General features: G+C 35.2%; 3 protein-coding genes across 7 annotated transcripts in view; all 3 read right to left on the bottom strand.

Annotated features, from left to right (window-relative positions):
• Positions 1–2,339: 2,339 nt before the first annotated feature.
• On the bottom strand, positions 2,340–4,500 carry LOC109000600. 3 transcript variants are annotated; one of them, XM_018977537.2, is made up of 3 exons: positions 4,484–4,500; positions 4,329–4,389; positions 2,347–4,191 (listed from the first exon to the last, which is right to left on the bottom strand). In XM_018977537.2, exon 3 carries the CDS (start codon positions 4,181–4,183, stop codon positions 2,510–2,512), a length of 1,674 nt encoding a protein of 557 aa, XP_018833082.1. In that variant the 5' UTR covers positions 4,184–4,191; positions 4,329–4,389; positions 4,484–4,500; the 3' UTR covers positions 2,347–2,509. The 3 variants fall into 3 exon arrangements, with proteins under 3 accessions (XP_035540947.1, XP_018833082.1, XP_035540946.1); XM_035685053.1 differs by having other exon boundaries at positions 2,347–4,185; positions 4,484–4,498; XM_035685054.1 differs by lacking the exon at positions 4,484–4,500 and having other exon boundaries at positions 2,340–4,191.
• A 1,865-nt stretch (positions 4,501–6,365) lies between these two features.
• LOC109018034 lies at positions 6,366–11,124 on the bottom strand. Of its 3 annotated transcripts, none has more exons than XM_019000224.2 (4): positions 10,804–11,124; positions 7,282–7,352; positions 7,091–7,168; positions 6,366–7,002 (listed from the first exon to the last, which is right to left on the bottom strand). In XM_019000224.2, exons 1-4 carry the CDS (start codon positions 10,913–10,915, stop codon positions 6,946–6,948), a joined length of 318 nt encoding a protein of 105 aa, XP_018855769.2. In that variant the 5' UTR covers positions 10,916–11,124; the 3' UTR covers positions 6,366–6,945. The 3 variants fall into 3 exon arrangements, with proteins under 3 accessions (XP_018855769.2, XP_018855768.2, XP_018855770.2); XM_019000223.2 differs by having other exon boundaries at positions 6,367–7,002; positions 7,091–7,177; XM_019000225.2 differs by having other exon boundaries at positions 6,367–7,002; positions 7,091–7,162.
• A 2,179-nt stretch (positions 11,125–13,303) lies between these two features.
• LOC109000602 (proteasome adapter and scaffold protein ECM29) overlaps positions 13,304–26,679 on the bottom strand; it is a 70,946-nt gene continuing 57,570 nt past the window's right edge. The window contains exons 25-35 of the mRNA XM_035685382.1: positions 24,168–24,266; positions 23,902–24,086; positions 19,652–19,987; positions 18,486–18,639; positions 18,153–18,263; positions 17,741–17,908; positions 17,200–17,326; positions 14,867–15,025; positions 14,683–14,795; positions 14,550–14,609; positions 13,304–13,591 (exon numbers count right to left, since the gene is read on the bottom strand). Coding sequence (XP_035541275.1) covers positions 13,409–13,591; positions 14,550–14,609; positions 14,683–14,795; positions 14,867–15,025; positions 17,200–17,326; positions 17,741–17,908; positions 18,153–18,263; positions 18,486–18,639; positions 19,652–19,987; positions 23,902–24,086; positions 24,168–24,266 — 1,695 coding nt within the window. The 3' untranslated portion in view covers positions 13,304–13,408. The remainder of the gene's footprint in view (positions 13,592–14,549; positions 14,610–14,682; positions 14,796–14,866; positions 15,026–17,199; positions 17,327–17,740; positions 17,909–18,152; positions 18,264–18,485; positions 18,640–19,651; positions 19,988–23,901; positions 24,087–24,167; positions 24,267–26,679) is intronic.

Here is a 26,679-nt window from a genome sequence, read left to right as displayed (position 1 = left end):
CTATTTTTTCGAACTCATTCGGAAAAGGGGAACAAGTATATTCATATCAAATGATAGATACCTTCTATCATTTGGAGTTATGAATATCAAATTACAATACAACTCTAGCTATGGTTTGGGATGGTCATTACTGTAGCAGGATTTGAATCCAAGCAATGTGAACGGGTATTTACCACACAACTCACCCTCTTTTTGTTGTTAATGTAAAATCAATGTTGGAGAATGAATCGTGGCAGATGTGATGCGACTTTAGAAGATATATGAACTTGAAGATGGTCATTTGGAATGAAATCCTTGAACAAACTGGTAAAACTGGACAAACGTAGATGTCAAACTAAGCCTGAGTCCCACCTCTTCGTACTTCTATGCTGACTAAATTCACAGATATTTTCTAACAAAACGTATGATTTTAGTCACTGCTTTTTTTTAATATTGAAGACTCCTAACAACCTATCAGATTGATCCGTGAATTTCTTCTCAGAAACAATAATATCAAGTAATTTTTTGTAAACCAAAAACTACTCCTTGGAGTTGGAGTGGACTCAACAAGTCACATTAATACATAGGACCCTCCAATTTTGAACCGATGTAATAAAACTCTTTCAAAGAACATGAGACATTCCTCATTCTAGGCGCTTCAAACGTCACCCGTTAAAACTACCGTAGCGGAGCGGAGGCAAATCTATCTATTGCGTACGAAAGACCAATCGGAACAGAAAGCAATGAATATTTTTCTAATAACAAGGAAGCTCTTTGTAAAAAATGTCTCTAATTATTTCTAATACATACCTAAAACATGAAATTGACATGCAAGATCATGAGTAGGGTAAAAATGAACTCAACGGTGTCACAATTCATGGAAGTGGTTGATATCCCAATGATGGCAGAGCTACGTGACTTTGACTAGAGCAAAAATGAATTATGGGGGGAGATGGAAGAGGAGGACTAGGGAAAAAAGTGAGAATGTTATGGCTGGAATACAGAAGATGACAAAGGGAAAGCTGCAAGGTGAGAGGGTTTGAAAGAGGATGTGAATATAGGAGGTCTAAAAAAAATAAAAGTAGAGAAATGGGGGAGTCATGAGGAAGCAACCTATATATTGGCGGAGGCTGTGAGGCAGCCTGCCAGCAGCCATGAAAATCTTAAGCTGGAACTGTCGGGGGCTTGGCAACCCCTGAACAGTTCAATCCCTTTATGTAACAGTAAGGGACATGTGGCCAGACATTATATTTTTAATGGAAATTAAAATGACAGTGAATAAATGTGCATTGACACTGAGAAAGATGGGATTTGAAGGTTGTGTGGAAGTGGACTCGAGGGGTCAAAGTGGAGGTCTTTGAGTTAGTGGAGTAAAATGATTTTTAAGGGAAGGACCCAAGAGCTGAAAGAAAAAATGGAAGAATTAAAAAAGCTGCAGGAGGGTGAAGACTTTTCACAGATGACTCTAATAAAAGCAAAGGGTAAGGAAGTGGAGGGATTGTTGGAACAAGAAAAATCTGAAATGGAAGGTTTGAGCAAAGAAACATTGGCTGCAACAGGGAGACAGAAACACTAGGTATTTTCATACTTGTGCTTCTCAGAGGAGGAGAAAAAATGCTATCGTGCAGATTAAAGATGAGGAAGGGAGAGAGGTACAGAGTGAGGAGCAGATTGAGGGGGTTCTTAGTGGGTATTTCAGAGGGATTTATAGTTCCTCTAATCCTACAATTGAGCATATGGGAAACTGTGTGCAGGGGTTAGAGCAGAAAATTGATGAAGAAAAGAGGAGGAAGTTGGAAAAACAATTTCTACCAAAAGAGGTGGAGAGGGCTTTGAAACAGATGTCAGCTTGAAAGTCGCCAAGAGCAGATGTGTGGTATATGGATGATGAGTAGAAGAATTTAATTAGTTTAAGAAGTATAAAAATAAAAAAGAATTTAAAAAAAATAAAAAAATATATGTGGTGTGTGGTGTGTGTGAGAATAATAAATAGCAAAACTTCTAGATTTTAATACTGATGATGCGGTTAGACTCAAATTATTTGATAGTCTCTAGAGATAGAAAATATATAATCATGTCAGAATACCCCAAATAAATTTACGCCTGAGCAAGTACACTACGTAACAGCTTATATATAGAAGTCCAAGCTGCTAGTTCCAAACATATTTAATCATTACTTTCAAATTAATTGGTTTCAATTAGTTTATCACCTCAACTTTTCCGTTTTTATTATTTTCGATTCATATAAATATTACCTATATATCAATTTTTTTAATTAATTAATAATTTGAACTAACTAGCTAGGCTTTTAGAAAATATAACGACAAATATATATATATATATATATAATAACAAAAGCCTTGGAAATCAATCCTATTATATATAGAAAATAAAAAGATGATCAATCCAAATCATGAAGCCACAGCTTATAATTACGTACATTATACAACTATATATAATATTGCTAGCCATTTTACAAATAATATCACTAGCTAGCTAATTAATAGTCACTTCATCAAATTTTTCCGATCTATATTTCCCCCACACACTTCTTGTACGTGTGAACGGTAAGCTCGCACTGCTTACATTCTATGCCCATACCTTCAAAAGGTTCGTTGCAAATGTCACACGGAGGGGAGAACTGAGTCTTCCGAACAAAAGTGAGGGGATGTTGGTGGCGCTCGTCTACAAAAGTGGTTCCATATTTAATGTAAGGATAGTTTCCGAGAATGCAGTGGGTATGAGCTGCAAAATCGCATTCCCTACAATAATAAAACCATTGCTTTGGGTTTCTTTCTTTCTCGCAAATAAAACAATAATATTCTCCAGAATCGTCTTCTACACTATAAGTAAGTTTGAGGACATGTCTGTCATATTCTTCATACTTAACTTCGACCGGAAGAATTGCACATTCAAAACCCAACGCAAAATTGCATTTAGATTCAATGCATACAAATGCACCGTTGCTATTCTTCGCGCTATCGCAACCATTGCATTTTTCATCAAAAGGCCTTATAGCAAGGTGAAGGGGGTGTTGATGATGACCTTCATGTTTTATGATGTCGGGGATCGAAGAGCACTGAATGTCAAGATCGTAGTCACACTCATCACACCTGTACTGGAAGCCATGGCAAAGATGCTTACAAACGTCACAAATGAAGGTCCTACCAATGTATTTGTTAGTAAACGAGTAGAGAGCGAGCGGGTGTTTGTGAAGTAAATGTTGCTTCTTTATGGGTAGATTACCGCATTTATCATGGACGAGTATGTTGCATTTCCCACTACATGTAGCACAAGTGTAAAATATTGAGCCCGAGATTAATTGCATACACACCTCACAAAACTTGTCATCCTCGAGTTTCTTATCAGTACTGAGGATGAATTTATGTTCCCCTTCAAAGGGTTGTTCATCTTCGAGAATGTCCCAAGTCCCAGCTTCATCCTCTTCTGGGGTAACATTAGTTGCAGAATCAACCGACAAGAACTGGAGATTTACACTCGAGTCTAAGTTGTCAAATTGCTGAAGCACATTCTGTCTCGCACAATTCAAGTGGGCCACGAAACCACATTCTTTACAATAATAAGCCCCATACTTCGTGTTGACCGTTTTACGACAGAGTTGACAGAGTACTTGATCATCTTGCTCCTTCACTTGATGATGAAGATTATATATAAGAGTGAGGAAGTGATCTTTGTGTGCTCCAATTTTAATGGTGCATGCTAATCGAGCACAGAATATATCAACCAAGAGTTGACAGATGCTACATACACGGGCGCGGCGTTTGTGATCCTCACCGCAGATATCACAAGTGAACTGAATCCGCTTCAAGATAGGAACGAATACGTGTTGGTGACCGTCCTCAGCACTGGATTGCCAGTTAGAAGCGCATTTGATGTCAAGGTCGAAATGGCACTCCTTGCAATGGTAAAAGAAACAACTTTTGGAAGATTCCTTACAGCAGCCATCACAAATTCTATTCCCCGAATATATGAGAACGAGAGGGTGGTTTGGGTGTACTGGGTGCTGTATCTTCGGTTGTAGTTCAGTACAAGATTTATGAAGGAAAAAGCTACACTGAGAGCATTTGTAGGCGGCATCCGAGATGGGTTCTTCACACCCTCTGCAAACAATTACTTCATTCTCGCCAACACCTTCTATAAATACTAAGGGATGCTCCATGTGGCTGAAATGTTGGATCTCCATCCCTTTCTCTTATAAGGGTTGGACACGATCAGATAAAAATAAAAGGGATAAATATAAATGTCTTCGGTTTAACGATTACAGGAAGATATTCTTCAGAAAAGGGAAAGAGATAGAGATAGTAAAGTTGGAGGAGATGGTCTCTTACCTCAAGTTGTATGAATCCCAACGTAGATACCAAAGATCAAAAGAATCCTTTTCAAACTACCCTGAAATTCAGAGTACTAACTCAGCAATCAACTATTCCACAAAACAAAGGAGATTATCTTAGAAATTAAAGAAGGTGCAGATGTAGAGTCTTACAGAGAGAAACTCAAATCCTCAAGCACCATTAGATTTGGGTGGGTCAATTAGTCAAATCATATTCTCTGTGCAACGTGCAGGATTAATTATTTAACATTTATGCATTAGTATTTTATGTTTTCATCACAGAGAATCTTAAATGCAATAATACTTTATACCATTGACGAATGGATGATTTTAATCCTCGATCCCCTCTCTGGTCACGTGGGAAGATAAGAAAGATGCTTATATCGTAATACGTAAAAAGATTATAAAAGAGTTCTTAATTCCTTCAACTGTATAGATCTTAGCGATGGAAAAATTAAGTAATAATTTTTTGGTTTATCTTATATTAACTATTTATTATTTTTATTTTAGAAACTTATCTTGTGGCAAAACCTGTCTTCTAGTCAGCTTCCTGTTTGAGGAAGTCAGTCGGTCCCATCCATTAATGAATTACACTTGTATCCATATTTTAACAAACATTAAAATTATTTGGGAATTAAGAGTGTGAGAGTACAAAGAACACAAAGATATTTAAGAGGCCGAAAGAAAGTTAAAGGGGGTACATACCCAAGAATTAATAGCTGCAATAAGATGAATAGTAATTTTTGTTTTCTTGTTTTGAAAAAATAATTATAAAATAAGTGGTTAGCAAATAAAAGAGACAAGTAATGAGAAATCGCAGCACTGAAGCAGCTATCTGTAGAGTCCATGATGGGTCACCAAAATTTGTGGTGTCTAAATTCACATGCAACAACAACCCGAATCAAGGAGATCAAGCACTAGCAGCATTCATTGGAGTTCACGAGGCTCATCTACATCAATATAAGAAGATAAGCATTGAAGGAGACTCCCAAGTTGCCATAAGACTGGACTATTGAAGGCATAACAAAAGACACAAACTTCTTGCTCCAAGATTTTGAAAGTTGGATAGCAATCAAAATACATCGGTCTCAAAATGGATGCATACGCACATTTTATTGTGCAATGAACAGTTTCAAACAACTTCTATGGAAGCATCCCCTTAATAAAAAGGGTAATGCTAGGCTGCCGCCCAGCAATGACCGCTGGGCGTGCCCGCCTAGGCAAGACCCATCCTTTTTATTTTTTTCATTTTATCTTTTTATATTTTTTTAACATCTTTAAACATTTTTAAAAAATAAAAAAAATATCAAATATACTAATAGTCACTTTCTTAATCAGTAAGTAAAAAAAAGAATTAAATATTTGAGCGGTCAAAATGAGAGGACAAAGTAGTATTATTCTAATAAAAATACCAAGTACTTATTGGAATTTCATAGTGGGAACGATCTATCTGTATAATGTGTTTTAAATTTCAGACTCTAAGTATGTATTACTATTTACTTTTCAATGAAAATACTACTTGCCAGAGAAGAAAAAAGGTAACGAGAAACCATTAACAAACTATAAGATGAGTTTCTTTTTTTCACATAATCATAATCGTCAACTATTTTTCATTTGTAACAAAGGGCAAGGATTTGATTAACATTAGAGGACCCTTGCAAGATCAACAATAAAATGAAGAGAACGGCCGAAAAGATCTGGAGAAGGATACAGGAAGAATGGTGCTGGTGTGCCGCCAGCTTTGACGGCTGGGCGTGCCAAAAGTACAAATCTTATTTTTTATTTATTTATGTATATTTTTTTATTATTTTTAAAAAATAAAAAATATACCAATACACTAATAATCACCTCCTTAGTAAAAGAAAAAAAAAATTAAAAAAAATTAAATACATAAACATCAAAAGATGATGTGAGATAGTAGAATCATTCTAACAGGAATGGTACCCACAAAACTTTCGTACTGTATGATTAGCTTCCGTCAAAAATAGGAAGAAAAAGTTACCATCCTCATATATTATTATTATTATTATTATTATTATTAAAAAATTAATGAGAAATCATTAACAACTATAAGACGAGTATCTTTTTTTCTCATAATCATAATCTTTTTTTCATTTCTAACAAGCTGAGGTAGGTGTGAAGTAAATGTTCCAAGTAATTGAGGTGTGCATGGCTTGTGATTCCAGGGCATGCAGTGATATGAAGTCTCTCTAGATCTGCAGTGTTATTGTGCTTGAAAGAGGTAGGCCAGCCATCAGCCATGCATGCAAAGCTTGATATCTTTGACCAACATGGCCTCCTAACAATCAAGTACAGTTGCAATAACGAACGAAGATGAAGGAAAATCCTCGCATTATCACTGAATTTTTAACACTTCCCATCTTGCACGCATTTAGTGGCGCTTCTTACCACCACCCTTTGTTCCTCGATTCTTCTTTCCACGTCCCTTCTTTTTACCCTTTGTAACCACATGGATACTGGAATCACTGTCTCTAGATGAAGTCGTCGGACGCAACAGATGCTTTACATCTAGTACACCATTCCTAAAATGACCTTCACTTGCTTTTAAAACTCTGTCCTCAGGCTTGCGTCTCCCAAAAGATCTTTTAGCACTGTCACCATGCTTGCCTCCAAATTGTCCAAGAATCAATAAATTGTCCAAGAATCAATCGCTAAAAGGTACAATAGTTAGTGAAACTACAAAACTGGTCCTAGTCAGAGAAAGTGATGATACAAAGAACCATAAAAGAAATCAATCACCTCTTGTAGCATCCTCTGCTCTCTTTCCTTTTGTATCTTCATCATTGGTCGTGCAACACTAAGGGGTAGTCTCTGCTTCTTAGAAGACTGTTTCAAAAGTAAGCACCAATTTAAGAAGCTTTAAGATGATGTAATATGACCACAGTATGTGAACTAAAAGTGATAGTAGGAAAATGGCATAGTGTTCCTACCTTCCCACCTAGAGCAATTACTTTCCTATTCTCCATTTCCTTTCTTTCTTTCCATGTCACATGTGAGGAGCCTGGAAAATAGTATTACATTATACAAAAAAGCTTAATTTTTCAGCTTGAGTGTTCTATTTGAACCAATGTGGCAAATTCTGGAACACCTAATACTGATGCCCATACAGTAACATATAGAGGTGACCAATTGCAGACAAAATTTTTCTTTTCAGTAGTTAACAAAGGGATTAATTACATTTTACTCCCTCGAACATTCATTCAATTCACAATGTGCCTTCGAAACTACTAATTGCATCAAAGTGGACCCTCGAACTTTCAACACTTCCTAATCCCCCCTTCTGTCTACCAGCAATGTAAAATCTAATGGAAATTCTCTAAAAAGATGTCATTTTCATCTAATTTATTATCATTTACCATATAAAATATAAATTAATATATGCTATCATTTAATAATAAATCATTAATCATTAACCATATATAAAATTATTTTATGCCTAAGTTACAACCAAGTATGAATAATTTATGTACACAATAAAATTATTTGATATTCATTAATCATATATAAATTAATAAAAAAATATATTTAATGATTTATGATTTAGTATTAATTGATAGCATATATTATTTTATATTTTATATGGTCAATAATAATAAATTAGATGAAAATTACATCTTTGCAGTGGATGTTATGCACATGAACAGCACGTGCAGTAAATTTTCGTTAGATTTAACGCTGTTGGTAGACGGAAAGGGGGGGGGATTGGGAAATTTTGAAAATTCAAGGATCCACTTTGATGCGATTAGTAGTTTCGGAGGCACATTGTGAATTGAGTGAAAATCCAAGGGGGCAAAGTGTAATTAACCCTTTACATAGCCAAAACCGTCTTTCAAGAACTACAGACAGCAGCATTAACCCGACTGCCAACACAAAATCAGCTGTCTCCATGAATAAATGTAATCAATAATGGAAATATTATGCCATATTCACCATGGCAGCATGCTAAAACATCAAAATGATTCACTAAACTAACCATGATCAGCTTACAAAATCCTCTTCTAGAAAATTATGGTCATAAATAGAGGGAGGATCCCTTTGCATTAGGTTTGCACAAAATACAGTTGGATGGAAGGCTACAGGCTCTACATCTAACTTATCTAGATGGTTGACCTAGATATTCGAATGCATAAGATCTTTCTTCTTCTTTTAGTTATCTTACCTGAAAAGTAGTTTTAAGTTAAGGTTATTGCCATAAATCCTTTTTGTCCCAAACTTCATAGCATACATAATTCAATTTATATTCTCAGAGTTCTTTTTCAAAAGGATGATAAAGGGAAGATAGGGAAGTTCTCATGTACGCCAAAATAGCAGTTTGGAACCAGAGGCCAGTATATCAATGGCTATAAAACGCAAGGCCATAAATTAAGAATGACTTACGAATATCCCTCTCTGCCTTTTTTCCCTTAAATTGCTCGCAACAAATTTACCATCAGGAACAACAATTAAATACTCAAAAGGATAATTATAAAGGTCTTATAGCACTCTAAGAAGGTCCACCTTGACAGCATTTGGGTAGGGAGACCCGAGCCACATCTGGGCCTATAATCCAAAAGTACTAGTCAATGGTAGAATTGGAGCCTTATTAGAATCATTATAAAGGGTAAAAAATTCTCCCACCCAAGCAAGATGGGATCCCATACATCACCCACACTCATCAGTTTACAAGATATCACAATCTCCCCGTTTTAAATTCTCAACATCCTCATTGGGTCATTCCATCGTGGGTGGCATGGCTCAAATCCCACACTTCTGCTTGGGATAGGTTTTGATACTGTTTGCAATGCTCCAATAAAGGCCCAAGCCACATTTGGGTCTTAACTCCAAAAGGAATAACCAATGATAATATTAGAGCCCCATTAGAATCATTATAAAGAGCAAGAACTTCTACATTAAAGGCAATATGGGATCTCATACACCACCTACGAATTAGTCAGTATGGGGTATTACAACTTGCATTCCCGTCGGCCTTTGAATTTCCTCATAACTTCTCATGGTCCAATCCAGCAAGATCTGACAAGGATTTCTTGAAGTAGTAACCATCAGACTTGACTCCAAAAAAACACATTGGGAAAGAGTTCTCAAAACTGAACTGTTGATGTTGTTTTTAATATTATCCACAATCAAATGATGAATGCAAAGGCAAATCCTTCAAGTCGTTTAGTCAAATTAAAACAGAAAAGTCAAAAGACAAGCCTAATCCCATTTATCTAAAATATTTCAGAGCTCCTCAAACTATAGCAATACATTCCATCAAATTAATTAAACTAGATAGCACATCCAATTGCAGTCCTTCCTAGACCATAAATATCGATTGAATGCCTTTATTCCCAACCCTGTCCTTTATGATCTCTCATAGTTCTCACCATATAAGTAATTTGAGCTCCACTCAAGGCAACCCTATTTCATTAAGATTTTTCCCAACCACAGTAAATTTCCAGTGGTAGAGAAGACAGTCCACTGCCAACCCACTCAATACACATCATGGGCACATCTAGAGATAGTAATATGACTGTTCTCACAATACTTGCGGTACTAATAATAAAAAAAATTATATATATTTCTAAGAGTTACTTCCAAGTACTATCATATTTTGATATGCATTAATTATTTAATATTTTTTATAAGTAAATTTATCAAATATACTTATAAAAAAAAAGTAAATTTATCAAAGATAAGCTTCATTAGAAAATTAGTTTATGTATAAAATAATGATACTAAAGGTCAAATTGACAAGAAAATATACATTTTTCAAAGCATTTCTAGTGTCCTGATGGACCAAACATGGAAAAAAATAATAATTCCATACGGGACAAACCCAAAAGCCTCATCCGAAAGCCTATCTGATGATAATTCATTTTATGAGGAACCCTGGAGACCATGCAAACACAAACGTGTCTTTTACCCAGTAATTGACTTAAAACCAATTTTAGTCAACGGGAGATAATCTAAAGTTCCTGTGATGCAAGGATACATGTTTGAGCAGACATTCAGTGCAGGAGTTTTTTTCCCATGTAGTGCATGTTTTTAAAGCATCAACGCAGAAAAATCAACCGCATAACTAAGAAACGTGATTTTTAATAATGGTGGAGCATCCACTCCAAAACTTAAAGATAATTTCAATTCCCTATTACACTGCCAAATTTTTTCAACTATAAACAAATTTCTTAAACTAATTTGCACGTTGTCTGAAGTATTCCTAGCCCATTCATAGAGACACCTCCAAATAGCCTTGACCCATTATGCACAACTCATGCTTATATCTCAAGTAAATTGCGAAAATAAACCCACTTCAAGATCTTAAGCTAAAATTAAAAGAACAGATAATAGTTCTCCACGAGGCAAATCTTAGGCTAGAGAAAATAATTTGATATGAAGTTGGTGTGGGAAATTAGGATTTAGAACGTTGGGTTTAAAGCAACGAAGTGAAGAAATTAAAAGCGTAAAAGACCTACTGAAAAGCTCAATGTCCTTCATGATCTTCTTGAAGTCCATCCCTTCGTCCAATGCATCCGTACCGCCTCTCGAGGATCCTCCTCCATCTGCCACTTTCTTCTTCTTGTACATTTTTTCCTTCTTTTCTGTTTACCTTGGGTCCAATGCCCGACTGCGAAGAACGAAAGAAAAACGAAAATTCGAAGGATTTTTAAAAACCCTGAACCCTTGGAAGTCAGAACGGTGCTTGTGGGTCTACCAGATTGAAGGAACAGAGTGCGTCGGTTTGTGTCGGGGACTCGGGATGGCGGGTTAGAATTAGGGCACGCTAAAATCCAGGAGCATTGCTATTCATAAGTTACACATACAGCGCACCATAATTTTTTTTATTATTTTTTTTAAGTTTTTTTTTTTTTTAATTTTTTTGATTTTATTCTTCTTAAAATAATTAAATTTTTCTATTCATCATTTATATATCACACATTTGATAAGAGAAAATAATTAAAAAAATTACAAAGAAAATGATGTGTGGTGTATAAGGCTAATAAATAGAATTTTTCAAAATCTAGAAGAGTAATGGATCATTCTACAAAGACCGATGGTCTACTGATAGAATGATTGATTGTTTTATTTTATTTATTTTCTTTGTATTTTCTTAAATGTTAAGAATTTTTTTTAATATTTTTAAAAAATCCAATATATTAGAAATGATAGATGCAGTTGTAAATATGTAAGCAGTGTAATCATTTTTAAAAAATTGAATAAATACGGAATCTATATGAAAAAAAATTAATTTTTTAATAGTAGACTCTACTCTTTTTTAAATCGACTGCACGACACTTGCACACTTTATGAATATACGTAGAAATTAGATTTTTTTTTGGTTTGAGCTTATTATTTGAATTCTACAAATTCCTTTTAAAGTACCGTTATTTTCTTCATTTTTTTTTTTCAAAACTTTTGTAACTTTGCATGAAATCACCTATCTTTGGAATGCTTAAAAAGATTACCTATATTTTTATATGAAAGATGATTTTCTTTATCTTAATCCTTGTTATCTCAATCACATATATTGACTGGGCAGATTTAAATGGCTGTTATTTAACCAGTTGAACGAAAAAACTACTTGAATTATAATATATCATTATGTGTGACTGCAAATTAGGGATGGGCTTCGACTCCGATGAAGTTAGATTTTTTAGCTTTGAGCTCCTCCGATAAGAGTCAGAGTCCAAAAATAACTCCGATTTCGATTTCGATTTCGAGAGACAACTAACCCTGATTCAACTTCGTTTGCTCAGTATCAGAACGGAGTTAGATTTCTCATTTGGAGCTGAGTTTTTTCTTTCCCAACATGGTAACAAAGAAAGAAAGCTCACTTGGTAGTTTAGCAACTATAGTAAAACCTTGAATATTGCCTTACTTTGTGCTTGTCCAAGATTAATTGGGATAAAGAGTTTGGCTTCCCAAGCAATTACCATCGCTACTTGCTCTTTGCCCCATAATTTGTTAAAACAAACTGGATGTATTGACATCTCACAATTGAATATTAGAGAAAGTAATACCTCATCAAATTTGCTACATTTTATACAAATAATTTTGATAACAATTTAAAATTTTCAACTACATGCTTAGATAATGAGATGAAATAAAAATTCTATGAACAGTAGTAAAATAACTCGAGTTAAAATGTTTTATTAGGTTTTGAAAAATACGAGATAAAAAGTTGAAAAAAAATTAAAAAATTAAAAAATTATTTGAATATAATTATTTAATATTATTGTTGTTTTGAAATTTGAAAAAATTATATTGTTTTTTATGTTTTGATTGAAAGTTTAAAAAAGTTGTAATGATTAGGTAAATGAAACATTTGAAATTAAAAAGTGTTATGTTTGAGTGATGTTTAAAAAGAAAATTATGAAAAATTTTAAAATATCTCGTCTCACCATCCAAACATGGCCTAAGATTATAATAAAAATCGTTTACTAATTCATGTGAAATATAAAAGATCTAAGCGCCTGCACCCATTAGTAAATTGATCCTAGTATTATAGGTGAAAAAATAATTCCTTGTTATCTCGATGGAATTAATGATAGTTTCAATATCTATAATTATAATCAATCCCAATCTTTTGACAAACAAAAACTCTCCCAAATGGGTGAAGAACTTTCTATGAAAACTAATTTTATGTTCATCCACTAGAGGTATTGCATGAATCCTTGCTTGTGTTCTTGTTGGTACAATCTGGTACACCCTACTACAATCCACATCCTAAGAACGAAAAGAGGAGTAATCTCATAATACGCAATATCAATAATAGATGGCAAATATGACAAAGAATAACATCCAAACATTTCAAAATATTAAGTATAAAACTGACAACTGATGTTTCAGAGATGAAATTGGCATTGGAAAATATATTAAAGATCAAAATCGTTAAAACTGTATGCAAATATATATATATATATATATATATATATATATATATATATTGTATTTTTATTTGATGTAGTAATGAGATGAAACGTAGCAAGCAAATGCCATTGCAACTTTCACTAACAGCTGTGATCACAGGTTCATTTACGTTCAGCTGTATACAAACTCATCATGTTTATTGGAGATTCACTATTTCAAGTTTTCAATTATTTCTATACATTTTCTTAACAATGACTTTGCCTCCCCATTCTTCTCCAGCTCAAGCTGATGAAGAAGCTCATCCTTAAACCTTATATCCATCCAATGCATTGATGGAAGGTTTCTGATCAGGTTGGTGATTTCCAAAAGGCACTCCGAAGCAGCAATGTGAACCTAAATTTGGGAGCATGGGAATAAAAAATGCACAAAAACAATCACAAGTGTTGGAAGCAATGTAAAAGATCTAGAGTTGCCAATCCTTTGAACATGAAGGTCAAAACAGCAAATCTTTCGAGACAAGTAAAAAAAGGGGAAAACCATTGTACAGATTAAATGCAAGCGCAAATGCAAACCAACCTCAGAAATTAATTAATATTCCTTAAATGCTGAAACATCAATCAAGATTCATTATATGAGTGTGTCAGGCGAGCTGGTGTTTTGCATGTTTCACTAACAATGCTTAAGAGAAAAAAAGGTTTACAAAAAACATAGGACATCAATTGAAAATTTTAAATGAAAAGAATTTCCTATTATCGAAGCTAAAGATGATGTAGGTGTAGCGCAAGAAGCAACCAATAGAGATGCATCACAAAGTATGCTTGATGTAAAAAAGTAACGATATTGCCCTCTAATCAGAAGAATCGTGGATGCACGTTTTAAATAGTGCATATTAATGCAAAGACTAAAATCAAGCTAAAGTGAACAACCAGAACGCCGCCACCTTTATTTCCCATTATTGAAGTAAAGATGATGTAGGTGTAGTGCAAGAACCAAACAATACAGATGCATTATCACAAAGTTTGCTTCATATAAAAAGTAATGGCATTGCCTTCTAATCAGAACAATTGTGAATGCATGTTTTAAATGGTGCATAGTGATGTTGATAATCAAATGAAGTTAAAGTGAACACTCAGAAAAATAGTTGCTGCCGTTATTTGTCAGTTTTATTTTCCCGAAATACTATGTTCACTGCATCTTTAGTATCAGGTTCCTCAAGTTCCTCACTTGAAAACCATGTAAGAGACAAGGAAGCACAAGAGATTCTATTAGTCAGGTCCAAGGTTTTCCTCAAATAAATAACTACAAGTCTACAATATGCATAATAAACCTAACAAGAAAATGGATGGCATACCTGGGCAATCTTTACTGTGCTTATGCATTGCACTATCTCAGGTGACACAGAGTGAAATAACTGAAACAAGAAGGAAAATAGCGTTCAGACAAGTCATAACAAATGTGTGGTAAATGAAGTGGACTCCGATTACCTCCTGAACTAAAGAAGTTAAGTTGGCATGAAGAGAAGTTCCCTGAGAGTCATCTAAAGCCTTGTTGAGTCTTGAGCAAAGTTCTTTGATTGATGAAAATGCTGATATTTTGACTGTCCATAAAGATACTAACACTTTTAGTGAACTAACCCAAGAAAATGAGAGAAAAGGCCAAGAAGGATACCTGTCCATGGAGAGCCAGGCGAGAGGGAAGTTATGAAGACATGAACTAAATTGTTTTGTTGTTCAACAATATCATTTATTTGTGCCACACGGATGCAAGATGTCATGCAGTCTAATATTTTCTCATGTGGAACAGAAACATCTTCAATTTCATCTGATTCTGCACACAAGCAAGTATGTCAGACTACAAGTATGGTTTGGGACAGGAAATATACACAAGTTACAGATTTAAAGAAACAAAAACAAAAAATTGGCAATTGGCATGATAGCAGGGGATAAACAACAGTCAAGGCTTAGGCTGCTTTTGTCACTTGGATGACTGCTTTTGTCACTTGGATGATAGCCACGGGAGGAGATATTTTCTGGCTGGAGGAAAAGTGTAGGAGGGTGGCAAGACCAACTACTCAAGGTCTCAGAAACTTCCAAGAAAGATACATCCCACTGAGTGCCATAAAGGAAATATATGAATGAGTTGCATCACAAGATCAGGAATTACCACAAAAAAAAAAAAAAAAATACAAATAATGGTACATGACACTATCTTCATTGCCTCCATACCAACAGAAAAGAAAACTGCAAGGTGGATCACGGCACTGCAAGGCAATGTCAATCTAAGGACCTCATAAGGGTTAGACCTTTCTGAAGGCTTAGCAGTGCTTTGACATCTTTATATTTAGCACCTTTAAGAAGTAACTAGTAAGAAATGATCTAAAAAAACATAACCTAGAGATGCACATTGTCTAGTCCTGGGTAACTAATTGCTTTGTTTTAATTGAGAAAAGCAGAAAGAAGAAAACTGGAGAGAAACGTTAATGCTTCATGTTTGGAATAATCAAGAGAATTAAGATATAGGGAAGAAAAATAACCAAGAACTTTCCACAGGGCACAATTCTCACTTGTTGCGTAGTGGAGAATCAGCAAAAGTATGAATGTCAACTATTTCAATTGCCAATTTTCCAAAGTTAATCCCAAAGGAAAAGAAAGACTCTTTAGTACACCTCTCCAGCTGCCTCACTAGCTTTCTACCTTCTCCATCCCGCTTTTTGCTCATCCATTAAGCATTTCTTTCATAGGCATACTAATAGCCCAAGAGCAAACAAACTTCTATTCTGATCATTTCTTTCCTATGCTTCTCATCCCTTCATAGGCATAGCAATAATCGTTTCTTTCATAGGCATAGCAATAACCCAAGAGCAAACAAGCTTCTATTCCAATCATTTCTTTCCTATACTTCTCATCCCTTCCTGCCTTACTTAAATTTCCAAAGACAACATAAAGGCCTGCCTTTAAAAAATTTAAAGAAAAAAGGAGCATTTTAACATTTTTAACATGACAGTATGGGAGAAAAGTAATTTGATGAATAATATACATGAAAATCCTATAAAGCACTTAAGCCATGGCAGTACTTTTTAAGTAACCCAAAATGAAAAGGATGGTTATGTAATCATCCCCTGATCTGGCTCGGGTAGAGCCCAAATTTTCTATTTCTTCAATGGCAGGTAAAAATGAATTCCATTTTAGAGTAGTTGGCAATGTGCAAAAGATGCCCAAAAAGTTGTTAAATTCAATCATGTTTTTCTTATTATTATTTATCTCCTCTCTTTCACCTAACGCTTAGGATTGAAGAGATATTTATTAGGTTAACAATTAAAGTGAGAATCTATCCACCCATAGTTATTTTTTCTTTGGCGCAAACATGATAATTTATCCAGGAAGCAAAACTACCGAAGCCATTTAAAACCACCACGTCCATATGTATACAACAAACAGGCAAACCTTTAGATAAATCATAAAACCCTGTTCTTATCTCAAGAAACTTGTGGCGATAATGATGATTTCATCTCATCTCATTAACACTTCCAGGAGCCAAAGGTCACATCAACAAACCTCTGAAGGAAAAGCTATTGAGAGGAACTCAATGTCTCCTGGTTAGGCATAAACAATAAAATCATTCAAGAGGGAATGCACAGGAAATTACGATAGAACCGCAACTGACGAGAATAAAACTTTTTTTGCTCTTGGTTAGGCAGTATCAGCCCCTTGAAGTATATCAAAATCTGACGGAACCATGACCAAGCAAATGTTTTTAATTTCACCTTTTAGATTATCTGGAAGCAGCTAATATCAAAACTAGCTCAAGTGATGAAAAAGCTTCATGGCGTTAAATGAAAATCATGTTTTCGATATGCATAAGGTGGAAGTAATATTCTTAATTTATTTAACGATCAAATCACCCTTGTCAATACCCAGCTCACTTAACATGAATCAACAAATCTGAAAACGCAATGAAAATTCTAGGATCTGAATGAAAAAAATAGTATTAATGTGACAAACCTGTTTTAGCAGCATCACTTGCCAAAGTTGCTTGCCCTGCCTTTCTGACAACAGCCAAATTACTCATATCGAATAACAGAGGAAATACCATATTAAAGAACTCTGGAAGACTAAAGGCTTTTATAACCTGCCAACAAATATGAGAAGGTGAACTTGTTTATCTTCGCCAATAAAAAATAAACAAGTTCAATCTCAACTAAAAAAATAAGATAGGAACTCAAAAAAGTAGTTTCTTCATCAATCACTGTGCTACAATATCACAACAGCCTATGTTATAGTTGTAAGAAAAGCTAATTGTTCAGTAACTTATGAAATAAATATTTCAGTAGATTGTTTCATGTATCCAGGATAGGAAGAACTGGAAAAAGGTCAAACTGTATATAGAGAACGTTGACCTCAAAAAACTACAGGTAGGGAACAAGAATATCTTTAAACTAGATTCGGTATGATATACAATGTGAAGTGAAAATGATAATAAAAAATCCAGAACAAAAAGGAAACATTTACGAATATAATATAGCAACAATTACAAAATGATAACCTGTTCAAGACAGGAGAAAGCTGCTTCACGGTATTTCTTTGCTTTTTTTTGGCATGCAGAAGATACCAAACTCATAATGGCATTAGGGCTGGCAGGATCTCCGGCGGAAATTGCTTTATGGCAAGATGCAGAGAGAGAACCTAATGCATATAATACAGCATCCTTCCCCTGTCATATAAACGCATTGAATCTCAGTACTAGCAAAGTAGGCTAATATGAAATAGAAAAAAAGTATAACACCATCGTAATATCATTAAGTACATATCAAAGATTGACCACCATTAAACAGTAATTCATATGGCCTTTTTTCTTCTTTGAGATATTTGTTGGGAATATACAGTAAAACACATGGACTATTTTCACTTTGATTTTGTGCATTCTCTTTATTAAAGCTCATGTATAAATTTCATACCTCCCATAATCGACCAGGAACTTCTTTCATAAGAGATTGAAGCAGAACTTGGTGATAAGGAGACATGGATTCACCCAAAACTTCACAAAGTTTGCAAATCGCTTGGGCTGACTACAAGTAGTAACAAACAAATGAACATAGATCATAGGAAAACAGGAATCAGAAATGAAATTTCTTTTTACAAGAAAATATAAATTATTCATGCAATGAACCTGCACACTGAACTCTTCACCACTCCGTTAAAGAGACTAGAGATCGGAACCCAATTTGCTTCTCATAGGAATGTAAACTTAAAAATAAGAAACAGATGTAAGAGATAAAAATAACACATACCTTTCTTTTACTTGCCCACGATGATGATGCAATGCTCTCACTTATAAGAGAAACAATTTCACCCAAGTACAGTTGGAGTGTGACCCGTTCACCACTTGTGTTTTCTTCCCATAACTCCTCAAATAGACCAGAAATATATTTGTCATCCTCAAACCTGCATTAACACATCTTTTCGAATTCAGAAATAATCATTATGCAATTAATTTTATTTAGTTCATTAATTTCAAAACCTTTAAAAAACTTTCTTCTTTGTAAAGCATAATTTCGGTAATAGGCACCCATATGAAGCGCTCTTGCCAAATCTGTGCATGTACAATTGCATCAATGGAGACTAATGTCTCAGAAAGGTATCACTCAAGGGATATCTGAATAGCAAATCATTAGTACACGGGAAAATAAAAGGAGCATTTTTTTTTTTTTTGGTAAGGAAAATAAAGGAGCTTTCTAACAGTAAACTGATATTTTTTAAAAAATAATAAGAAGAAAAGAAGTTTCCCCATGAGGCACTACATTAACTTGTGAAAGGACGGATTTTGTTTTATGACGAGGAATCCCGGAGACCGTGCAACGCAACATGTCTTTTACTCGGTTAAAACCAGACACATGTAACTCATCCCCGTCACACAAATAAGGTAAATCATCGGCTATTCACCGATGGGACGTGGCCCCCAGAAATCCTTTGAAAGCAGACAAAATTAGAGGAAATACAAGAGCAAACACACTGGCACATGTTCAAAGAACAGAAATCTAATACTGTGGAACTGTATGCTAAAAATACATAATTCAGACTGGAAACATTCATATACATGTACCAGCTTCATACACAAAGCTCATGACCAGAAACTAACACCTTCCATCACATCAGATTAAGCAAGAAAAGATTGGGAATATTCAATTAACTAGATAATTAAATGCAAACGGGCAGATATCCTGCAACTTCTAAGTCTCTAAACAACTAAAAATTACATTGTTTTCCTTTTTTCCAAATGGTTCTCTAAACTTCTTGTTATATATAAGCTATATTTCATGTCAAGCTCTAATTAGGCCATAAAAGGATGAAAATAACATTATATTTACATATTCTCAATAATAATCTCTATTTATTTTGGGTGAGAGCAATAATAATATCTCAACATAGATAAAAGGACCAAATGTCTGATTCAGACCTTGATACAAAGATAACTGGGACCATTGCAGCATGATATCCACTCACAACATCTGAGGCCATAGATGAATAGCTTTTTAATAGAATTGCACATGAAATTTGATCATTTCTGTCACCAGTATGCAAAGCTGCAGTTTCTTCAATCAACTTTTGGGCCTGAAGGAGTGATGCATGCTTAAGAACAATGGCACAAGCACTGGCAAAGGCACGCTTCACTGCAACACTTTTCTCTTCCTTAACAACCGGAAACAACAGCCTCAATAGCATGCTTGTATACGGTCTGATATCGGCACCAACATTTTGAACGAGTAAGACAATAAAGCTAGCAATACCAACCCTGCAAATGAGTACGTAACATTTATAAAACATCAGAAAAAAAGTAGGCTCAACTTTATGTTCATTAGTTAAAACTTTATTAATGACCAAGTAAGGTGTTGCCCAAATTCAAAGAATGTGTACATGGTAACCACTATGAAATCACCACTTGTCCAAAAAATTTAAGGTAATGGAAAGAGGTAGATTTTCTTATTTATATTATATATAAACACTCTCCCTCACGTATGGGTCAAGGTCCCCCTCAGTAAGTGAGCTCAACATGTAGAATGTTTAATCAATGGATGAGGTGTAATGTTAGGGTTCAAACTCAAGGTCTTTGCTTTGATACTATATGAAATCACCGCTTGTCCTAAAAGCTTAATATGAAGGAAAGATGTAGATTTTATTATTTATATTACATCCCAACAAAACCAATCAAGAAAATGGAAAAAGAACAGAGGAGTCCTAGAAGCTAGGAATGGAAAAATCAAAGTGAGCACACATTCAATGATAAAGGGTCTTCAAAAAGAAATCCTTAAAATCTGCCATCATTCTTTCTTCATCTTCAACACACCGGCCATTCTTTCTATTCAAATACACCAGAACAAACCCCCAGGATCACCTTTCACAACACTACAAGCAAACCTACCTTTCTGACACACCAAAGCTCCACCACAAAACGAATCATAGATTAGGGAATTCAAAAGGCACAGTCCAACTACACAGGGAGTATACAAGACACACCTAATTAGAACAACAAAAAAGCTTGCAAGTCATCCTCAACCAAAGCATCCTTATAGAAAGCAATCTTAAATAACATTGGGAATGTAGCCTTAAGAGTCTGATCGCCACACCAAACATAACTTGTAAAATGAAGAAAATTGCCCCCATCGCCTCCTAATTCTTTTCCAAAAATCCGACCCAACAAAACCCATTAATCACTTTAGAACACCACCCACCCTATGACCTAGGATATTTGGCATCCACTACAGTCCTCCAAAAGCTTCCCCTCTCGCTATGACGCCAAAGCAATGCGTACATAAAATAAATACTATATTTTTAAGAAAAATATTACGCCTATTCCGATGAAGACACAGAGACAACTCAAGAACTTTTAAGCCCGGTTTGGATACACAAAACCATCTCATCTTATCATTACAACTTTCCCAAACTCCTACACAAAATATAATAAACAATTCAACTTTTTCAAATCACAAAATAAAATTATATTAAAAAATTATATTCTAACAATATTTTATTCAACTTTCAACAAAACATCTCATCTCATCTCATCTGAACTGCGTAACCAAACAAGGCCTTAGAATTCATTGAAATGCATGTGTACAGTAGTTTCAATTTCTCATGTTTACTCGATATAATGAGATTATATTCTCTTTTTCCACATAGTTGGGTGTTTCCTATTGCATATTTCCTCTATACTTGGGTTGCGCCCTCTGCTTTTCAATTAAGATTCCCATACACAACCCTCTTGCTTTCCTGATCTGAGTCTACAATCAGACATTCATTGCTATGATGGCCAAGCCAAAGAATTGCCTTCAAATGACAAAAGTGTTTTCATAGGACGGTGAAAGGGATCCCCAAATTTCTTGTGAAAGTGATGATTTTCTGGTTTAATGATTATGAGAGGCTCCAAATGGTATATTGAGTAATCCTTTTGGAATATAAGTCCAGTTGTGGCATGGGATTTCCTTGGATTATCACACAAAAGGTGCTACTTAGGGGTTTGAACCGAGAATGGCACCAAAGGGATGTGGGAGGTATCTTCGTTGACTGAACTGTGCCAAGGAGCCAGGAGGTGTCTCCAACAGGAAACCTTAATGGATGGCTTGGGTAAGACTGGCAGAGAACGTGAGAGACAGAGAAGGAGAGAGCGAAAGACCGACAGGGAAAGAGACACACGGTAGAAGGAGATGAAATCTTAAAAGGGAAACCAAAATAACTTAATATCTTGGGGGTGGGGCAAAATGGTGACGTTTTAATAATATATAGTACATATATGTATAAAATATTATATTATATTACAAATAATCAGTTTGGTCTAGTTCAAGTGAACCGAGGCACCTAGACCAATGGTCCAACCGATTTTCTCAGCTATTGATATGTTGGGACCAACAATCGACTGGTTCCCAGGAAAAACCAACCAATTCTGTCTGACTTTTCAGCCAGTTCTGGTCGATCTGATCAGTCCTGGGTTTTTTTGTACAACTCTAGTGTTACTTCCTTTACCCAGAAGAGCTTGTGCTACTATAGTTGTTAGATTCATTAGTAGCAGATAAGAATCAAAAGAAGGATAAACAAATAATGAACTTGCACTATATTATGCATCAGATAACACTACAATGTATTCCCCCAATCCCATAATGAGTGACTCAACAGCCAAATGCAAAAGTTTGGAGGAGAGCAAATGTGTCAAACTCACAAAATTTACCTTTTAATGGGTGACCAATACCAAAATTGCAGCAGATACATTCTTTTATTGCAAAGGTATTTGGGGGAAATTTAGAGGTTTATGTAAGCTAATAGGTTTTTGGAATAAGCATATATATGTTCTTTTTTTGAGCAGGCTAATAGGTTTTTGTATCACTAAGAACTTGTGGAGAAAGAAAAAAGTCATTAAATTGCACATTATTATTATTTTTTTATGTCGGGGACCCACCCCTACAGAGTAAACCCCGGTTCCGTGTGCCGCACCCTCGGAAGTTTCCCTACACAAAACTAGTTAAATTGCTGACTTTTCACCAGGGAGTGTGGCCCCAAAATATTGTTTACACCTATAAGGTATTGAACCTTGGACCTTGAAGGGAATGATAACCCAATACCAAGGCCTTCACCACTTGGGCTAATCCCTTGGGGTTTAATTGCACATTATGGGATGGAAGTAGTAGTTAAAACACAGAATTTTTAAACATAAGGTTCGTATTCTATTCAACAGAAATATGATGCAGACTGCTATTTAATTTATTTTTTGGAAGGTAAATATAACTTTATTAAGGTAAAAGGGGTAGAGTCAGATGTACAGGGTGGAAATAAGAGATTCTCTCAACAATTACAATGTAAAGTTTAATCTGATAAAAAAAGTTTAACAAAGGAGGAAACAAAAAAGAAGAGAATGAAACTACTCAAAGAACTTAAACTATTTGCAATTCTACAGACAGAACTATCATATAGAATACCTCAATATCATTGATTACAAAAAAAATCCAACCAGACAATTGTTTAAAGTCATATAATCTACATTTTTTAAACATATTTATGGGAATTTGGGACCAAAATATACATGCATCATCCTCTGTAAAGTCTAACAAAGTTAAATGTATGCTTTGTCGAGGGCCTGTGCAATCCCGGGATTAGTCGGGACTAAGTTCTTGGACACCTGGTGCATATAAAAAAAATGTATGTTTTTTAAGAGACAGGGAGACACTCAGGGAAAAAGTGAAGCTTAGAACCACGCCTGCATTTCTACCAACTTGAAAAAAGATCCACACTAGAAAGTACAAAAACTTTTCCATCAAATGAACCTCGTTTCAGAAGAGGCAAATATATGAAACACAATGAGCCTTAGAAAATTGGTATAGTGTATTGTGGTTCAACTGGAAAGGGTAACAGGAGCTAACTAAAGAATTTAAGACTTGGACCTATTAGGTTAAATAACAAGTTCTACAGGTTATTTTGTGGGCATTATCTTTTGATGTCCAATAGTCTTATCATAGGATAGACATGGTATCAAGTGTGTAGAGGGCTTGACCTAACTTCCATACCCTATCAATTCTTCAATTATTTTAACCTTTTTCCCTTTTGGACATGTGCATTATTAACCTCCTTAGTACTTATCACAAAACTGATATTTGAAACCCTATCCATGTTGTTCACACCAACTACTATAATCTATAATGTAAAGGCAGTGTAACTACATACCTGGTATTAAGGCCTACTCCAGAGCGGACCAATTGAGCGAGACGAGGAATCAGTGTATCTAACGACTCAGTATCTACAACTTTTATGCATAGGTCAAGCGTTTCCCACATGGGAGAGCCTTTTGCAATCGAAATTCTCAAATCTTCCAGCTTCTCTGTTTGGATTCCAACTTTAGCAGCATGCAACTGCAAAAGAAAAATAAATTAATAAAATAGACAACACATGATGACATAAATGCTACAATGGCACAAAGGATTATGTCAAACCTCAACATAATTGAGCCCTTGGTCCTCGAGGCTCGATAAACTTTCTAGCATGCAACAAACCAAATCGGATAAATGAGGACGGAGGGCAATCCCCGCACCCTGTGAATAAGGCAAAAAATCCAAGAGAATCTTCAACAAAAGAAGAAAATGTGCCATAAATAAAAGAAGGAAATCATACACCATGGTTAGTAATTTACAATTATACCAAAACCACATGACAGTTTGAAAGTGGTGCAAGCAGAAGAAATTGCTCAGGCAATGACATAATTGCTAGATTCATTTTGGCAAAAGAAAACCTATTACTATATAATTGAGGTTAAGGGAGTAAATGCGTTTTGCATATCCTTCCCGCAAATCATATATGCTTGGTAATATAACCCTTAATGCATAGAAGCAAGGATATTCTACTTTCCAGATGCAGAAGGCTCTCATACTTAACTGTTATACTATTGATGCTTTGATGACGAGGTTAATCTTTTTTATAGGTAAATTAATGGATGAAGAGGTTAGAATTTTAAGGCCTAGAACCTTATAATTCATAAAAGGCTTCTGACTACTAACCTCCAACTGAAGCCAAAACCCCTAGCCAGGAGATAAATAAATCTCTCTTCTTTTAATGAAAGCTCTGATTTTAATACTTAAAAAATGAATCGATAAATGAATAGTTGGAGCAAACTCCGTTAAATAGGTTAATTTGATACAGCACATCACAGGAGCAGTATCTTGAATTATTATCTCGTCCACTTTTTCCTGTGCTATGCACATATCTCAAAGTGCCAACCCATCCGTTCAATTGTCTTGTTTGGTTTTTTTTATTGGCACTAGGTGTTTGGAACAAAGTCCCGAATAATCCTAGGGGTGCACAGGCTCCGGTGAGGAGTTTTCCGCAAGTGCACCTCAAGTAATTCAAGAGAAAATCCCTTCAGTCCGATGTCCCCTAGAAATTATTTGCACCCAAGAGTGCGAACCTTAGACCTGGAGGGAGCATACCACCAAAACCAAGGCTCTTACCACTTGAGCCAACCCATAGGGATTATTTTGTCTTGTAGACTTCGATTGGAAAATTCCCCTCTGCACACTTGATCTGGTTGTTTACAACAACAACAAAATGAGCAGGGTATGTAAGCCCTGTAGGAAGGAACTAAAAAGAATAGTCTTCATTTTTTGCACCAAGCTTTGGTCTGCTAGCTGCAGGTTTTGATAAAGACATGGGAGTGAAGACTGAAGAGTGTCATTTCAAAAAGAGATGGAAAGGAAACAGGCTAAGATCCATCATGGGGTTTGTCAGATACAATTAGATGTATAACATGATGGCCAAACAACGTGCCCAAGAATATGAGGCAAAACAAATAATGGTGAGAAGGAAAAATAAACACAAAAACAAAAGTAGATGGTGTTAAGCTATAGGAGGAACCATGCCGGTAAGCTTGAGGAAGGAATGATATGATTCAAGTTGAAAGTGGTGAAGGGAAATAAGGGTAAAGAGTGTTTAGAAATGACATGATAGTCATTTAACAAAAAGCCTAAGGGGACTTTGCATGATGGAGAAAATTTCACATAACTGACTCTAGCTGTTAGGATTGACCGTTAGGATTGAGGTTTTATTTTGTTTAATTAATTACAAAATGATGCATTAACAGCCAGCCAAACATGATCCCTGTACCCAGCAAAACCTATTCTCATAAACTGATAGCAAGCAAGCTAGTAGTTGCATTATATTCTAGAAGTGTGAAGTTATTACTAATATATTGGAGATATTTAACAAAATTCCTTAAAAGTATCAGGTCCTTTCATTTGTTGGTGCTATTGCCTAAAGGAAAGTCAACACTAGGCTCAACACATCTAATTCATTGTACTATCAGTATATTATTTGAATGAACTGAGAAGTAAAATCATTCAACCACCCTGCATTGTTATTTTTAATACTGTTTCCACAATTAAAAAAAAAACATACCCTTCCACCACCAAGAAAAAAGGCTTGGTTGTGACACTACAACATCTGTCAAGTGTTTGGTGATGTTTCCATAATACCGGGGTCTGTTTGACCTTTGTGTCTATAATCACCACAAGGATAGTACCATACAACACTAGAACTAGAGTTTTCTCCCATTTTCAACAGAAGCAATCCCACCACAAACTAAAAGTACTTGGTCAGCTTAAAACTAGCAGTCTAGAAGATATCAGCCTTTTTTTCTCTCAAGTTGCCAAAGGATGTATGCCAACTGCATTAATTCAATGGCAGGTTAGTAGACCATTTAGTGTCTGGATTATATAAACGTATACAAACTAAATGAGATATAAATGTATTTATAATTCTTTTTATGATGAGGAATCCTAAAGACCGTGCAACATGTCTTTTACCAGGTTAAGCCCTGAACCCGTGTAACGTGTACCCATCACGCGGATCAGGTAAATCATCAGCTTTTCACCGTGGAATGTGGCCCCTAGAAATTGTTTTCACCCAATGGTTCGAACCTTAAACCGAAAGGGAGCATACCACTAAAACCAAGGC

Source organism: Juglans regia, chromosome 14 (genome assembly GCF_001411555.2).
Source record: "Juglans regia cultivar Chandler chromosome 14, Walnut 2.0, whole genome shotgun sequence".
In the NCBI taxonomy this organism is placed as follows: Eukaryota; Viridiplantae; Streptophyta; class Magnoliopsida; order Fagales; family Juglandaceae; genus Juglans; species Juglans regia.
Note: the sequence above shows the minus strand (reverse complement) of the source record. Positions and strands in the feature narration are given on the sequence as shown.